The sequence below is a fragment of the Podarcis tiliguerta genome, assembly GCF_965153285.1.
Source record: "Podarcis tiliguerta genome assembly, chromosome: 13".
Classification (NCBI taxonomy): domain Eukaryota; kingdom Metazoa; phylum Chordata; class Lepidosauria; order Squamata; family Lacertidae; genus Podarcis; species Podarcis tiliguerta.
This window is the reverse complement of record NC_139546.1, coordinates 50,598,188-50,613,541: the sequence shown is the minus strand read 5'-3', so window position 1 is coordinate 50,613,541 and position 15,354 is coordinate 50,598,188. Positions and strand designations below refer to the sequence as shown.

The window sequence follows — 15,354 nt, the reverse complement described above, 5'->3', positions numbered from 1 at the left end:
CATTAACAGGTTCTTTAATTCCTCCTCACTTTCTGCCATCAAGGTTGTGTCATCTGCATATCTGAGGTTGTTGATATTTCTTCCGGCAATCTTAATTCCGCCTTGGGATTCATCCAGCCCAGCCTTTCGCATGATGAATTCTGCATATAAGTTAAATAACATGGGAGACAATATACAGCCGGTCTACTCGGAAGCAAATCCCGCCGATCTGCAGCGGAGGCTTTTCCCTCCAGCCATGCAAAAAAACTCCCCGCGGTGCAAAACTTTCCCAGGACCTTGATTAGGCTGATGACGCCCAGCAATTAATCGCCTCGCCATCCCAGCCGCGGGCGTTGGATTCCTCTCTCTTCCCGGCGTTGCATCGCATCCTTCATCCCACTCCGGCCCCCACGTGGCCGCGGAGCACCTGAGCGGGACCCGGCCGTCCAATGGGAGCGCGGGGCGTGGGCGTGGCCGCGGGGCGTGGGCGTGCCTCTCCCCCGCACGCCCCGCCCCCTGCCTTATCACCTATATATATAAAAGGGGAGGGGGGTGGTCAGCGCGGCCGGTAGGCAGGTGCGAGGTGCTGATTGGCCGGAGGGCGCGCGGGCGTGCGAGCGAGCGGCGGCCGTTGCTGATTGGGCGTTGGGCGAGGGGCGAGGGTGTGCCGGCGGGCGCGAGGCGGGCAGCGGCAGAGGCAGGCGGGCGGGCGCGCGGTGAGGAGGAGGAGGGGGCGCTTCGGCGGCGGCCGCGGCGGCACCAACGGACGGGCAGGCGGACACCCAACAGGTGGAGGAGAAGGCGGCGGCGGAGAGGCGGACGCAGCCGGCGGGGATGCTGAGCGAAGCTGTGGAGAGCGGCGGCGGAGGCGGAGGAGGAGGAGCCGTTACCGGACCCGGGGAGAGCCCCGCGGGGGAGCCCGCGGCCGGCGTGGCCAAGCCCGCCCCGCCCGCGGCAGCCTTGCCCGCGGCACCCGCGGCGCGGAGCCAGGCGGCCAAGCGCGTCTTAGGTGAGGGGGCTGAGGAGGGAAGGGGCGCGGAGACCCTCTGAGGGAACCGTTTGCCCCGCGAGCACCTGAGGGAGGGGGAGGGGCCTGGGGTGGGCGGGGCCAGCGCCGAGCTCTGGAGCGCGGTGGGCGGGGCGCGGGGAGGGGGCGGGGCGTCATGGATACTGGGGGGGGGGGTCAGGTACCCAAAAAAGTTGGGGCGAAAAAACACTTGGCAAAGTTTGTGCAGGAGCAGGTTTTTATATTAAACTATTTGGTCAGGCTGAGAAGTGTGGGGCAGGGGTGTGGCTTAAGAGGTTGAGGGCGGGGTCAATTGTGGGGGGGGGCTAGTGGGGCAGGTGCCCAAGGTTTTTTTTGGGGGGGGGACCCCACCAACTTTGCAAAATTTGTAGTAGGAATGCTTTAAAGAAGTGTTTTAGAGAAACTCAGGCTCTGAGGTGTGGGGCAGGGGTGTGGCTTAAGAGGTTGGGGCGGGGTCACATGGGGGCGGGGCTAGTGCCCAAGGTTTTTTGGGGGGGGACCCCACTAACTTGGCAAAGTTTGTAGGAACCCTTTTTTTAATGAAAAAAGTGCTTTAGAGAAGCTGGACTTTCAGGTGTGGAGTAAGGGGTGTGGCTTGAGGGATTGTGGGCGGGGTCACTTGGGCAGAGGCGGGGCTATGAGTCAGGGAGGCAGAAGGCTGGTCCCCAAAAAGAGTGTGGCGAAAAAACACTTAACTTGGCAAAGTTTGTGGCAGGAGCAGTGCTTATTTGGTCAGGCTCTGATGTGTGGGACAGGGGTGTGGCTTAAGAGGTTGGGGGCGGGGCTAGTGGGGCAGGTGCCCAAGGGGTTTTTGGGGGGAGAGGAAACCCCACTAACTTGGCAAAGTTTGTAGGAACACTTTTTTAATGAAAAAAGTGCTTTAGAGATGCTCAGACTCTGAGGTGTGGGGCAGGGGGTGTGGCTTAAGAGGTTGTGGGCGGTGTCACTTGGGGGCGGGGCTAGTGGGGCAGGGGGTGTGGCTTGAGGGATTGTGGGCGGGTCACTTGGACAGAGGCGGGGTATGAGGCAGGGAGGTTGAAGGCTGGTCCCCAAAAAGATTGTGGCAAAAAAACACTTAACTTGGCAAAGTTTGTGGCAGGAGCAGTTTTTTATATGAAAAAAGTGCTTATTCGATCAGGATTTGATGTGTGGGACAGGGGTGTGGCTTAAGAGATTGGGGGCGGGGCTAGTGGGGCAGGTGCCCAAGGTTTTTTTGGGGGGGGACCCCATTAACTTGGCAAAGTTTGTAGGAACACTTTTTTTTAATGAAAAAAGTGCTTTAGAGAAGCTGGACTCTCAGGTGTGGGGTAAGGGGTGTGGTTTGAGGGATTGTGGGCGGGGTCACTTGGGCAGAGGCGGGGCTATGAGTCAGGGAGGCGGAAGGCTGGTCCCCAGAAAGATTGTGGCGAAAAAGCACTTAACTTGGCAAAGTTTGTGGCAGGAGCAGTTTTTTATATTAAAAAAGTGCTTATTTGGTCAGGCTCTTATGTGTGGGACAGGGGTGTGGCTTAAGAGGTTGGGGGCGGGGCTAGTGGGGCAGGGAAACCCACTAACTTGGCAAAGTTTGTAGGAACACTTTTTAAATCAAAAGAAGTGCTTGAGAAGCTTAGGCTCCAAGGTGTGGGTCAGGGGTGTGGTTTGAGGGATTGTGGACGGGGTCACCTGGGCAGAGGCGGGCCTGGGAGGGTGGGAGCCACGTCCCCAAAATGTTAACTTTTGGGGGGGGGGGACCAACTTGATAAAATTTGCATTAGGAGGACTTTTTAAAATGAAAAGAGCTATATAGGTCAGGCTTGAGGTAAGGGCCAGTGCTGTGGCAAAAACCACTAACTGCCCTAAATTTGTGATAGCAGCACTTTTTTTTACTAAAAAAAAGCGAAGACTAAATTATAGCAGACTAAGCTTTTGAGGTCCTGGGAACAGAGAGCATCTTAAGGGTCTGTGAGCAGAGTCATTTGGGTGCGGAGAAGGGCTAGGCAATGGGGGCCAACCCCCCCCCCCAGGGGTTGTGGCTCATTTGACAAAAACACTAACTTGGTTAAGTTTACTTTGGGAGCCTTTAAAACAAACTTTGAGGTGTGGAGCAGGGGGGTAACTTAAGGGCTTGTGGGCGGGGCAGGAGGGCAAGACCCCAGAGAGGGTGGGGGCCATTCCCCCAAGGGATTGGGGCTTAATTGGCTAGATCCTTAATTGGCTAAATTTGTTGCTCTAGCTCAGCAGTTCCCAAACTTACAATAATAGTGTACCCCTTTTGAGAGTTTTAGTCTTACCAGCATACTATTTCTTGGGCAGAAATAATTTGGGAAAAGTTTTAATTAATACCATTTTGTGTTTGAATCGCATTCTGCAGCTTTTTGCTTTTTTTTGCCCTGTACATTTTGAAACCCTTTTGAATACACAGGGGTATACATGTCACACTTTGGGATACATTTCTCTAGTCCCGGGAAATAGCTTTCCATGTACCCATGGGCGTAGTCAGGCTTGGGGGGGGGGGGCGGAACTATCTGTGACACGATTGGTCAGCTAAGCGTTTTTTCCTCTTGCTTGGGGTGGGCAACTGCCCCCTGTGCCCGCTCCCCATTATGCCCATGCATGTGCCTGGTTCCTTTAAGAGGGAAAGGACCTCACCACACATGCCACCTTGAGCTCATTGAAAGTGGGATGCAAATGCAAGAGTTAATTAATTTTAATTAGAAGATATTAGGGTTTGAATCTGGGACCGGTGTGCAATGCATGTTGCCCATTGGTGAAGCTATGGCTCCTCCCTTGCTGGCAGAGGAATTTGATCCTTTTGCCTTGGAAATAGTTTAAACTCTGCCACCTCTCTCACATTCCCCCATCATAAAGAGATGTCCAAATGGTGTGCTGTAGCCTTTTACAGGATAAGCACTTATGTAGGTAGGATGCTCAGAAGTGTTCCTGGTGAGGGGGGGAGGCGTGTCTAGGGTTTCATGGGAGAAATGGATATGGGGCTGCTTGCTTCAAGGTGTTTTTGCTTCAATTACCTGGCCTTATAGAGAGCTAAAATCCCCCATTAGTTTACTTTTATTAAATCTCAAGGTGTCGTACATGTTTCTTCCCCTCCTCATTTAATCCTCACAACAACCCTGTGAGGTAGGTTAGGTTGAGAGGCAGTGTTTGAACCAAGGTTACCCAATGAGCTTCATAGCTGGGGATTTTGAACCCTGGTTTCCCACTGACACTATAACCACTATGCCACATGGCTAGACCTCTGGCAGTTGAAACTGATGCAAATGAAATTGGAGTCATGAGAATTCTGCCTCCTGAAAGTCTATTGAGGGACTTGACCACCAACGTAAAAGTGTGTACTGCTTCTTTAAAGCCTAAAGACTGTACAGTATATTGCCAAGCTAGGTGTCTACTAGATTCTGTTTTAAAACATTTCTATGCCGCCCTCTTTAAACCACTCACAACCCCCCCCCAAGGTCATACAACAAAGAAGTATGTAGTAACTGTGTAGTCGTAGGGTGTTGAAATAAAAATTAGCTAGCCTTAGGGGCAAATCTTAGCTTGTTTTGGAACTCCTGACCTGAACCCAAACTCTTAATGCTTGCAGAGTAGTATTGGGGTATGGAAGTGGCTTGGAGGTGTGCTTAGAAGGGAAAGATGTTTCACCAGGTGGGTGGAAGTGTATCTGCCTCTCAACATGTGAATTTTCTTCCTTCCTTGCCAACGACTTGCAGCCACCCAGGTGCAGGGCACTGTGAAATGGTTCAACGTCCGCAATGGCTATGGATTTATAAACAGGTGAGCCTCCCTTGTTTACCTCCACAAAGGCTTGGAAGCTGCATGAAACTCTGGGGCCTTTTATTTTACATGCTTATGAATATATAAATTTGATTTACGTTCCATCCTTCCTCCCTAAGAAGGAACAGGCTTGGTTGCAACGGACTCTTCATCTCGGGAGGTCAGAAGCGGCTGGAGTTCTCTCAACTCCTGATCAACAAAATGCAAAACTTTTGAGTTTTACAACCAAACTTTTAAGGAAGACAACTCTACAGTAGTTTAATCTATTGAAATGTATTGGCTTAAATAATAAATTGACAATGATTACATAAAAAAACAACCCTGCTGGATCAGACCAGTGGCTCATCTGGTCCACCATCCCATTCTTCTAGTGACCAATCAGATGCCTATCGGAAGGCTGCAAACAGGACCTGAGTACAGTAGCATTCAGTCTTGATAAAAAAGTCCCCTTCAGTAGATTCCCACTACGGGAAATGTAAAGCAGGCCAGGCTTGACTAGTAGCAGGGCTGTCTTACCCATAGGTGCTAGGGGTGTGGGGCGCCGGGCTCTCGGGGCGCCAGGCTGAGAGTCCAGGGCCCGAGAGTTGAGTCTGGGGAAGAGCCCACCCGTCAGTCGGAGCGCCATGACGGGGTCTTCTGCTGCGGGCGGCTCTGCGCCACGAGTTCGGGGGCGACCAAGCCAGTGAGATGCTGAGGCGGCTGGCCAGCTCCGCCCTCCTGAGCACCTGGGACTGGATCTTTGCACCCCGGTGCCGCACATGCTTAAGACAGCCCTGACTAGTAGCTATATCTTCAGTTCGTTTTGAATGTTGGCTGTGAATTAGCAATGAAGAGAACTGTACTTCAATGAAATGAACTTTCTCTTAGGTGAAATGAGCCAGAACTTAAGCCTAGAGCCACAAAACAGAGCTGCTTCTCAGTTCCTTAATTTCTCTTAGAGAGCCTCTGAGTCACAGGAGCAAAGACTAACCCAGAAATTGTCAGCTGGTCTGCTCTGTCGCAGAAAAATTCTTGTGCCCCACCCAAGATAACTCTAGTGAAAGACTTGAGCATACCTGAGCAAGATTTCCAGTACATCCTTGTAGAACTAATGTACTGAAACACAAGAACTCCTTAACAGGTCTATATGTGAATGCTTGGAAGAAGCTTCCTTGGACCTTTGTGCATTTGACTGAATCCCCTTACAAATAGAACACTCTGTTTGCTCGTGTGTGATTTTAGAAATCTGGGCTGCTTGGTTGGACTACTAATCTGTCAGACGCCAATGTGTGGCTTGGCTAATACAAACAGCTGATTAAGCCAACAAGCAGAGCTGTGACACTCCCAGCAAGCCAGCCAAGGACTTAGGATGTTTATCCATGCTGTGTGTTGCTACTATGATGCCCTCTTTGGGTGGCTGTATGTAAATGGAATTGGCTATGCTAGCAGAAAGCCACAGTTAATACTAATAGCATGGGTTTCTGGTGAAGGTGATAGAGCAGAGAGCTAGAAGCTTTCAGATGGTGGGTGGGTGTGTATGTGTACAGCAGTGCTTAACTTAAATGAGACCTGTTGTCAGACTGAGAATTTCTATATTCTAAATTTCAAACTTCTCCTAATATACAGTAGAAACTTAGATAGCAATCACATGCATCATCACCTGATCAGTTATGAAAACAAAATAAAGAAGTGTGCATGCACACGAAAACTCATACCAATAACAAACTTACGTAGATGGTCTCTAAGGTGCTACTGGAAGGAATATTTTTTTTTTGTTTCAACTACGGCAGACCAACACGGCTACCTACCTGTAACTGATCAGTTATGGTTCTCCTTTTACGTTTGCGGAAAACAATGTCTGTGTCTCATTTCTCTCAGCTTCCTCAGACTAGGTTAGCTGGGTGCCTGTCCAAGTTGAAGAGGTACCAAGTGGGTATGGTGGTAGTGACCGTGACCATAGGCTGGTATAGGAGTAGACACGTTAAAGTTGTGTTGTGGGTGCTGGGCACTCTACTCAAATTGCAGCAGGGTCAGGTGGGGTATTACCCCCCACAAACCTTTTGTTACTTCCCTGCCTCCAAGCTGTGGGAGATGGGATCTGGCTAAAATTGGGAGAGGACTGTAGAACTCATACCTCCCCACTCCCTAATTTGAGCCCTCATTTGGCGTACATGAAATCCAGAACACTCACCCTCCCAGTATTCTGAGCTTTGTCTCCCTCTCCTTCCCTCTATACAGGAATGATACCAAGGAGGATGTGTTTGTGCACCAGGTAAGAAACACACTAAAGTTCATTATCTTTGCCCTCTTCTCTGTTATACTGTCGGCTTGTGTCTCAATCACAAGCTTGTTCCATGTGGTAAATAAGTCAGCAAACAGAAATCTGAATTATGGTGCTCTACTGGATTTCCTAGAGGAAATTTCCTAGATGTGGAAATCATTATCTGAATTAAAGAGACCCCCCTAAATCCTTCTCTTGATCTCTGATCAGATATCCATTAGATAGGCACTAAGCTTTAAGGATGCAAAGCTTGTATTACTAAACTGGATGGGTAACTTATTAAACAGATGTGCAACTCTTTTGTAGATTAGGAGCTCCTCTTTTAAGGTAGGTTAGCATTGTCATCCAGATAAAGTTTAGAAGAACTTCAGTTGCTACAAGTTATTATTCCTGTAAACCTCAAGCAACATGGTTCTTCTTGGACTACTCTGTCTATGTACATGGTTTGGAGAATGTTCTGTTCTTAAAACTTGCATCAGTAGCCAAATAAGCCTGCATTCCTAATTGCTGGTTGTTATAAAAGAACATTGAAAAGAGCTATCTCCAATTGTTTGAGAGTTTAATTCAGTTAGCATATAGTTCCTGTGCATTGTCTGTAACGGTTTGATGGAAATAAGGTATTTGCTTTCTTCCCAACTTCTCAAGGAAGAGCGATGCTGCATCCCAGAAACCTAGTGTAGCCAAAATGGTTTGTTGTTGGTGCTTACAAAAGGCTTTAACTTGGGAATTGGTAGAAACTTGAGAATGTAGCATGAGTTACATCGCCTTCCTGAAAAGTTCATGTTGTCTTCTCTGTGCTTCACTAGACGGCAATTAAGAGGAACAACCCCCGTAAATTCCTCCGAAGTGTGGGAGACGGGGAAACGGTGGAGTTTGATGTTGTGGAAGGAGAGAAGGTAAGAGGACTGTGGCGCTAGCTTTCCAGCCGTTGGAGACTGCGATGGAAGAGTCTCTCCCCACTCCTTTTGTTCCTTGTTTTCTTTTGCAGGGGGCTGAGGCGGCCAATGTGACTGGCCCAGGCGGCGTTCCTGTGAAGGGCAGCCGCTATGCTCCCAACCGCCGCCGCTTTCGCAGGTTCATCCCCAGGCCCCGGCAGGCCCAACAGCCGCAGGATGCCACCCGGACAGAAGGGGCCGCAGAGACGGTCAGCGAGGGGGAGAGGGCTGATGATGCTGTACAGCAGCGCCCCCGAAGGAGGCGCCCTCCACCATTTTTCTTCCGCCGGAGATTTGTGCGGGGGCCTAGGGCTCAAGCCCAGCAGCAGGCCCAGCCAGCAGAAGTGAGTCCTCTGTGGGGCTGGAATTCTCTCGAGAACCTGTTGAGAGGTGGGAGAAGCAGAGTATCTAGTCTTTTTCCAGCCACTGTGGGAGTAACACTTTGCGATCTCACTCACACACAAAACACAGCCCTACACATAAGTGAATTTGTATAGAATGTCATTGTGGCAAATGGCCTTCACCACTGAGCCATGATCTTCTTTGGCGATCACTTGTAGCTGAGTAAGATGGTCTACCCTGAACACAGTCTTAACAGTGACTGTGGAGGCCAATTCTGGATCCACACATCCTTCCACCGATGGGATATAGGTTTCCGGGTGGAAGTGGATCACGGTGAGGGTTTGCCAAGCGTGCCTTCCTCTTAGCACATTTCTCCCTTTCATCCTGAATTTGAGTGTCTTCAAAGTCCATGACCCCTTTGGTAAAGGCTGTTCTCCAATTGGAGCGCTCGCGGGCTAGCGTTTCCCAGTTGTCAGTGTTTATAATAAAATAAATAGATTTGGCTTGAGAGTCTTTGAACCTCTTTTGTTGACCACCAGCATTACGCTTTCCATGTTTAAGTTTAGAATAGAGTAGTTGCTTTGGAAGACGATAATTAGACATCTGAACATGACCAGCCCAGTGAAGTTGATGTTGAAGAATCATTGCTTCGACACTGGTGGTCTTTGCTTCTTCCAGTACCCTGGTATTAGTTCACCTACCATCCTTTACTGTAGGTGTATTGTACCAATGGTTCTAAGTGGCTCTTCTGGCCTTGGGGTAAGAGCAGTTTGGGATAATACCCTGAGGAACTGAAGGCATTGTGATATTTCTCCCTCAGGGCAGTGAAAGCACAGAACCCAAAGATGCCACCCAGCCTGAGGGAGATCAGCAACAGCAGATCCAGGCTGGTGAGAGAGCCCCAGCCCCTCGCTTCCGTCCCAGATACCGCAGGTAAAGCTGCAGGCAGCACCGTCATGTCTGTGACTTCAACTAGTAACACCAAGGGGTGGTATTTCAGTTACAAACCATCTTTCCCTTCACAATATCCCCTTTGGGGATCTACGTCCACATGATCAAAGCAAATAGTAAGGTTATTTAGGCAGGTGTCCTTTGTATGCTGTTCACATGTTTGATGCACAAGAGAACCTTCCCTACTCTTTGAGGAACAGCATAGTGTTTAAAGGAATAAGAGGAGTACAGTCGTACCTTGGAAGTCAAACGGAATCCATTCTGGAAGTCCGTTGCAAAATGTTCAGAAACCAAAGCGTGGCTTCTGATTGGCTGCAGGAAGCTCCAGCCAATCAGAAGCAGCAGAAGCCCTGTCGGACGTTCGGCTTCCAAAAGTAGTTCGCAAACCAGAACAGTTTGCAGTGTTCTGGAGCCAAAACGTTTGAGAACTAAGCTGTTCGAAAACCAAGGTACGACTGTATATGGCAGCTCCTCTGCTTTTCCGGGATGGGAAAGGGTCTACTCTGCTAATATCTCATAAACAGTTTCAAAAGGAGATGCATATTCTGCTTTGAAATCTGCAGCCTCTTCCAATTGCTTTTCTCCCCCACCTCCCATTTGAGGAGCTACTGTTTACAAGGAGTTTGCTATTTAAGTTCTTAAGCCATGTTGCTAAAGAACCTCCTGCTTCCTTTCAGCCACCAAGTCTTTCTTTAACATTTTCATTATATTCTTTATATCCTGCCCTTTGTCCCAGAAGGGAGAATGGGGTGGCTAACAACTTAAAACAATGCGTTAATTATAAAAAACTTTTAAACCACAAACCGATCTTCATCAATAAAAGCAGCAGCAGGTAATACAGCCCTGAGACCAACCATACTCCAAAGACCAGAACGCACAGGTGAGTTTTCAAATTATGCCTGAACATAGCCAGAGTGAGGGGCGACCTGATTTCATCTGGGAGGCGGCGGCTCCATAAGCAGAGTGTGACTATCCTTTGCTTTTCCAGACCTTTCCGCCCCCGCCCACCGCAGCAGCCCACCACTGAGGGAGGAGATGGCGAGACAAAGGCGGCACAAGCCCCAGCAGACGGCATCCGTCCTGAGCCCCAGCGCCAGCGCAACCGACCTTACTTCCAGCGCAGGCGCCAGCAAACAGCTGCCGCCCGCCAGACTGCAACTGAGGTGAGATGCAGGGACTACTGATTGATCCTACTGATGGATAGGATGGGATCTCTTGCCATCAATACCAGCCTCTGTTCTTCTGTCTCGGTCACTTTGGAAGCTCTAGAACACGGCCTTGTTTAGTGCATTTGTTAAAAGTTCAATGGCTGAGATAGACGGGAAGCCTTATCTCTTTATTTTTGTATTTCTTTACTACATTTTTTCTTTGTTTCAGAGAGTTAGCAACTCCCAAAGCAGCTCACATCAGTTAAAAATAAAGGCATCCCCTGGTGAAACATAATCTAAAGAGATTTTTCTTTTTGTGTTTTTTGCTTTTTGGAATAATAAAATATGTTTAAATTTAAAAAATAATAATCTAAAGAGAGTGGGTTCTTTATCTTAACCCAAGTGTTCATCAAATGCTCTGAACAGGAGGAACCTTGCTCACCAAAGCTCTCCAGACAATTCTGCAACCATTGGCTTAAAGGATGTACAAAGCATTGTGTTCTGTACACTGTAAACATAGGTTAATCTTCTTAAAGCAGTGGGATTTGAAACTGCCTAGTTTTAGTCTTCTCTCCTAAATGGAAGTAGAAGTAATTTGAAAAGAGGTGAAATATAGCCAGTGCTTGCTTGCAAATTTATTTGACCCAACTGTGGGATATTACAAAGCAGAGAAGCAAAACGAATCTCCTTCACTTCCAACTCCCTCTCTTTCTCCTTTTTTACTGGGGTGGGGAGGTGCCCCTGTCGTCTGCTTTATTTATACCCATGGCTCCTATGCTCAACCCTCGCAAGAAATGTAAACAATGCAAACAGGGTTCTGCTAAAGAAAGAAAACTCTCTTGGCTCCCAGTATGTTTCCGAGCACAATTAAAAGTGTTGGTGTTGACCTTTAAAGCCCTAAACGGCCTCAAAGGCCCAGCAGACCTGAAGGAGCGTCTCCACCCCCATCGTTCTACCCGGACGCTGAGGTCCAGCGCCAAGGGCCTTCTGGCAGTTCCCTCATTGCAAGAGGCAAAGCTACAGGGAACCAGACAGAGGGCCTTCTCGGTAGTGGCACCCGCCCTGTGGAATGCCCTCCCATCAGATGTCAAAGCGATAAACAACTACCTGATATTCAGAAGACATCTTAAGGCAGCCCTGTTCAGGGAAGTTTTTAATGTGTGACATTTTAGTGTATTTTGGTCTCTTGGAAGCCACCCAGAGTGGCTGGGGAAACCCAGCCAGATGGGTGGGGTACAAATAAATAATAATAATAATAATAATAATAATAATAATAATAATAATAAATAATAATAAATAATAATTTATTATTACCTCTGCCTTGCTGACATGGCATAGCTGCCTTGTTCTGTCTCAGTATCCAAATCTCCCACTCACTGTTCAGAAGGGCTGTGCGATGGGCAAGATCCTGTGCCTTACTTTTGCATAGGTGAGGGGCATCCGTAACTGAGCTAGGTTTCTGTAGATCCTGAGGAACTGCGCACTCTGCATGCACATTCAACTACCAAACATAAAAATGGCCTGCGTGTCAATTCCAACCTCTATTCAGAAACCTAACCCTGCTTCTTTTTTTTCCTGCCTAAGGCTACCACAGCTACCAAAGAGCAGCCTGCTCCGAGCTCTGCTGCTGCTGGTGGAGACACCCCTGCCACTAGCACACCTGCGATGGCTCAGGAAGCAGTGGTGGAAGCCAGCAAGCCTGCTTCCCCAGCCCAGGAGAGTCCCTCCCAGCCGCTGCCGGAGATCCAGCAACAGCTTGTGGATGTAAGTAGATGCTGGCAGCGAAAGGCCCTTAGTTCCCTTAGAGTCCTCCATTCCCAGGACAAATTCACAGAAGCAAAGAAGCCCTATTCTAACCAGAGATGTTCCTGGACAGGGGCTGCTGGGAGTTGCAGTTCTACAGCATGTGGGGAGAGGGCATAGGTTTTGCCTCTCCCTGTTGTAAACCAAGGTGCATGAATTCTGGTTAATGCAGGCTGCATCTTCTGTCAGTACAGTGGTACGTCTGGTTACGTACTTAATTCGTTCTGGGGTGTCCGTTCTTAACCTGAAACTGTTCTTAACCTGAAGCACCACTTTAGCTAATGGGGCCTCCTGCTGCTGCCGTGCCACCACCACACGATTTCTGTTCTTATCCTGAAGCAAAGTTCTTAACCCGAGGTACTATTTCTGGGTTAGCGGAGTCTGTAACCTGAAGCGTATGTAACCTGAATTACCACTGTATATGGAACCCGAAATGCTATGCTGCATATGGCTAAGACCATGGGTAGGCAAACTAAGGCCTGGGGGCCGGATCCGGCCCAATCGCCTTCTAAATCTGGCCTGCGGACGGTCCAGGAATCAGCATGTTTCTACATGAGTAGAATGTGTCCTTTTATTTCAAATGCATCTCTGGGTTATTTGTGGGGGCTGCCTGGTGTTTTTGCATGAGTAGAATGTGTGCTTTTATTTAAAATGCATCTCTGGGTTATTTGTGTGGCATAGGGATTCATTTTTACTTTTTTCCCCAAAATATAGTCTGGCCCCCCACAAAGTCTGAGGGACAGTGGACCGGCCCCCTGCTGAAAAGCTTTGCTGACCCGTGGCTAAGAGCCATTATTATGTCTTTCTGGCCCTCTGTCATGTTTTCCTTTGCCACATGGTGTCCTCCGTGAGTTAACTTCAGAGAAGCAAAGTTATTAGTACAGAAAGGGACAGGCTTGTCAGCAGGGCTATTTTTTCCTTTGCAGATCTCAACACCTGAGCCTGGGGGAGAGCTGGCCCCGGCCCTACTGGCGTGATGAACCTGCACACGGTGAGGGGATGCCAAGAGCTGTGATCTGGTAAGGACGCCTGGGCAGGAGCGCTAAACTGAACAGAGATGATGTTGATTTATTTGTATTGTGCCATGCGAGGCACCAGGGCAGTGCCATAAGTGGTCTCCCCTCCCCATTTTATCCTCACAGCAACCCTGTGAGGTGGGTTAGCCAGAGGAATTGGCTGGATCAGAGGATAGCAGTCTAAGATTTCCAAATTTGATGCACTTGTGTGCCTTACATCTGCTAGGAAACAGTCTGAATGGAAACTTCTAAATCCCTGAAGCAAGCTAGTTTTTCTTCCCTTTCCTTTGGGTTCCACTACTGTTGTGCCATAGCGCTCCACTGGGCATATGATTTCAGAAGTGAAGAAAAAGTAAAGATGGCAAGATGTGCTGGGCCCCATCTCTGGTTTTTGGCCTCTTCTGAAAGGGAGCTTTTTAGCATTTAAGAGCTGCATGGCAAAGGAAGGAAGAAGTCACACCTCCTGAATTAATTCTAAGCTCTCAAAGGCACAAGAGGATACTCTGAGAGGCTTGAGGGGTTATCCCTGAGAAGAGGGATTAACACTTCTTGCTGAAAATTCAGACTCACTTTTGTTTCTCACCATAAACTACAATTTTCAAGGTTTTCTTGTGGGAAACATTTATGCTTGAAACTTGCATTCCTGCATTGGCTCCCAGTACACAATTTCTGAGCACAATTCAAAGTGTTGGTGCAGACCTTTAAAGCCATAAACGGTCTCAAAGGCCCAGTAGACCTGAAGGAGCGTCTCCACCCCCATCACTCTGCCCGGACACTGAGGTCCAGCGCCGAGGGCCTTCTGGCGGTTCCCTCATTGTGAGAAGCAAAGCTACAGGGAACCAGGCAGAGGGCCTTCTCGGTGGTGGCACCCACACTGTGGAACACCATCCTGTCAGATGTCAAAGAGAAAAACAACTACCTGACATTCAGAAGACATCTTAAGGCAGCCCTGTTCAGGGAAGTTTTTAATGTGTGACATCTTAGTGTATTTTTGGTCTTTGTGGAAGCTGCCCAGAGTGGCTTGGGAAGCCCAGCCGGATGGGCGGGATACAAATAAAATTATTATTATTATGCCCCCATAACTTCTGTACTTCTGCTAGAGCTTGGTATTTACCTTGTGGGAATAGCAGCCCTATGTCCTATTCTGCAAATGCATTCCCACAACTTATGCTCCCTTAAGGCCAGTGGCATAGCGTGGGGGGTGCAGGGGGGGCCGCCCGCACCGGACGCAACATCTGGGGGTTAGGGGGCGCAAATCCACGGGTTAGGGGGCGTAAATTACTTGCCTTGCCCCGGGTGCTGACAACCCACGCTATGCCACTGCTGAAGGCTGCTGTTTCCAGCTTCTCCTTCTGCCTATGACCACATCTTTTCCCCTCCACAGGTGTCCTCAATGTGCCTACAACCCAAGTTACCTCATCCTGCACTTGAAGAGACCCCAAACTTCACCAATACCCCCTTTGCTGCTGTTGAAGCCCTGAATGTGAAAAAAAAAATTAGTAAACCCGAGGGGGGGGAATTTGACCAAAAAGATAACTCGCTTTGCTTTAAAAACCTTCTGAGGGGTTTGTCTTCCCTCTTCCCACAGCTTTGCCAGTTTGAGAAAAATAAACTGGCTGTTGAATCTTCAGTTAACTTTTTTCTCCCCCATTGTTGAAGAACACCCTGTGTGAACCATTGTGTGCAGTTTGGGCGTCAGTAAAAAGAAAAATTGCACAGACTTTGTGTCCCTTGTGTTTTCTTCTCCCCCCCCAACAAGGAAATAAATGTTGCCTTAAGGTACTGCTTTGTCCTTTACCCCACAGCTCTTGGTGAGGGCATTTGTGGAGGGTCTTGATCTTAAGGAATCCTAAGACCTAACCCATAATACTTAAAAATAACTTGGAGGAAGTGGAGAATAGTTCCTGGCAGCAAGTGTTGCTGCTTGCTTAGTACTATGCAGAGGGGCCGCAACTGACATTTGGATGGATAGAAGTCAGAGATTATCCAGGAGTCGGGAGAATGCCATAGGGGGCACCAGCCCCACACTAGGCTGCTTTTTAAAAAGAGGCTTCTAAAATATTAGAAAGGTGGCACCTAACTTAGAATAGAATCATAGAATCCTAGAGTTGGAAGAGACCCCAAG

At 48.7% G+C, this 15,354-nt stretch overlaps 1 protein-coding gene across 1 annotated transcript; it reads left to right on the top strand.

The window, feature by feature from the left end:
• Positions 1-682: 682 nt before the first annotated feature.
• YBX2 (Y-box binding protein 2) lies at positions 683-14,949 on the top strand. Its single transcript, XM_083410561.1, has 10 exons — positions 683-988; positions 4,711-4,774; positions 6,992-7,025; positions 7,841-7,930; positions 8,023-8,313; positions 9,132-9,244; positions 10,251-10,425; positions 11,995-12,174; positions 13,140-13,232; positions 14,614-14,949. Exons 1-9 carry the CDS (start codon positions 814-816, stop codon positions 13,188-13,190), a joined length of 1,173 nt encoding a protein of 390 aa, XP_083266687.1. The 5' UTR covers positions 683-813; the 3' UTR covers positions 13,191-13,232; positions 14,614-14,949.
• Positions 14,950-15,354: the final 405 nt, after the last annotated feature.

What these genes read in the sequence shown, in the direction of transcription:
- YBX2 (XM_083410561.1), top strand. Translation starts at nt 814, where the DNA reads ATGCTGAGCGAAGCTGTGGAGAGCGGCGGCGGAGGCGGAGGAGGAGGA. An exon ending in TTCCGTCCCAGATACCGCAG is followed by an intron (nt 9,245 to 10,250) that starts GTAAAGCTGCAG and finishes TTGCTTTTCCAG; the next exon opens with ACCTTTCCGCCCCCGCCCAC. An exon ending in CCCGCCAGACTGCAACTGAG is followed by an intron (nt 10,426 to 11,994) that starts GTGAGATGCAGG and finishes TTCCTGCCTAAG; the next exon opens with GCTACCACAGCTACCAAAGA.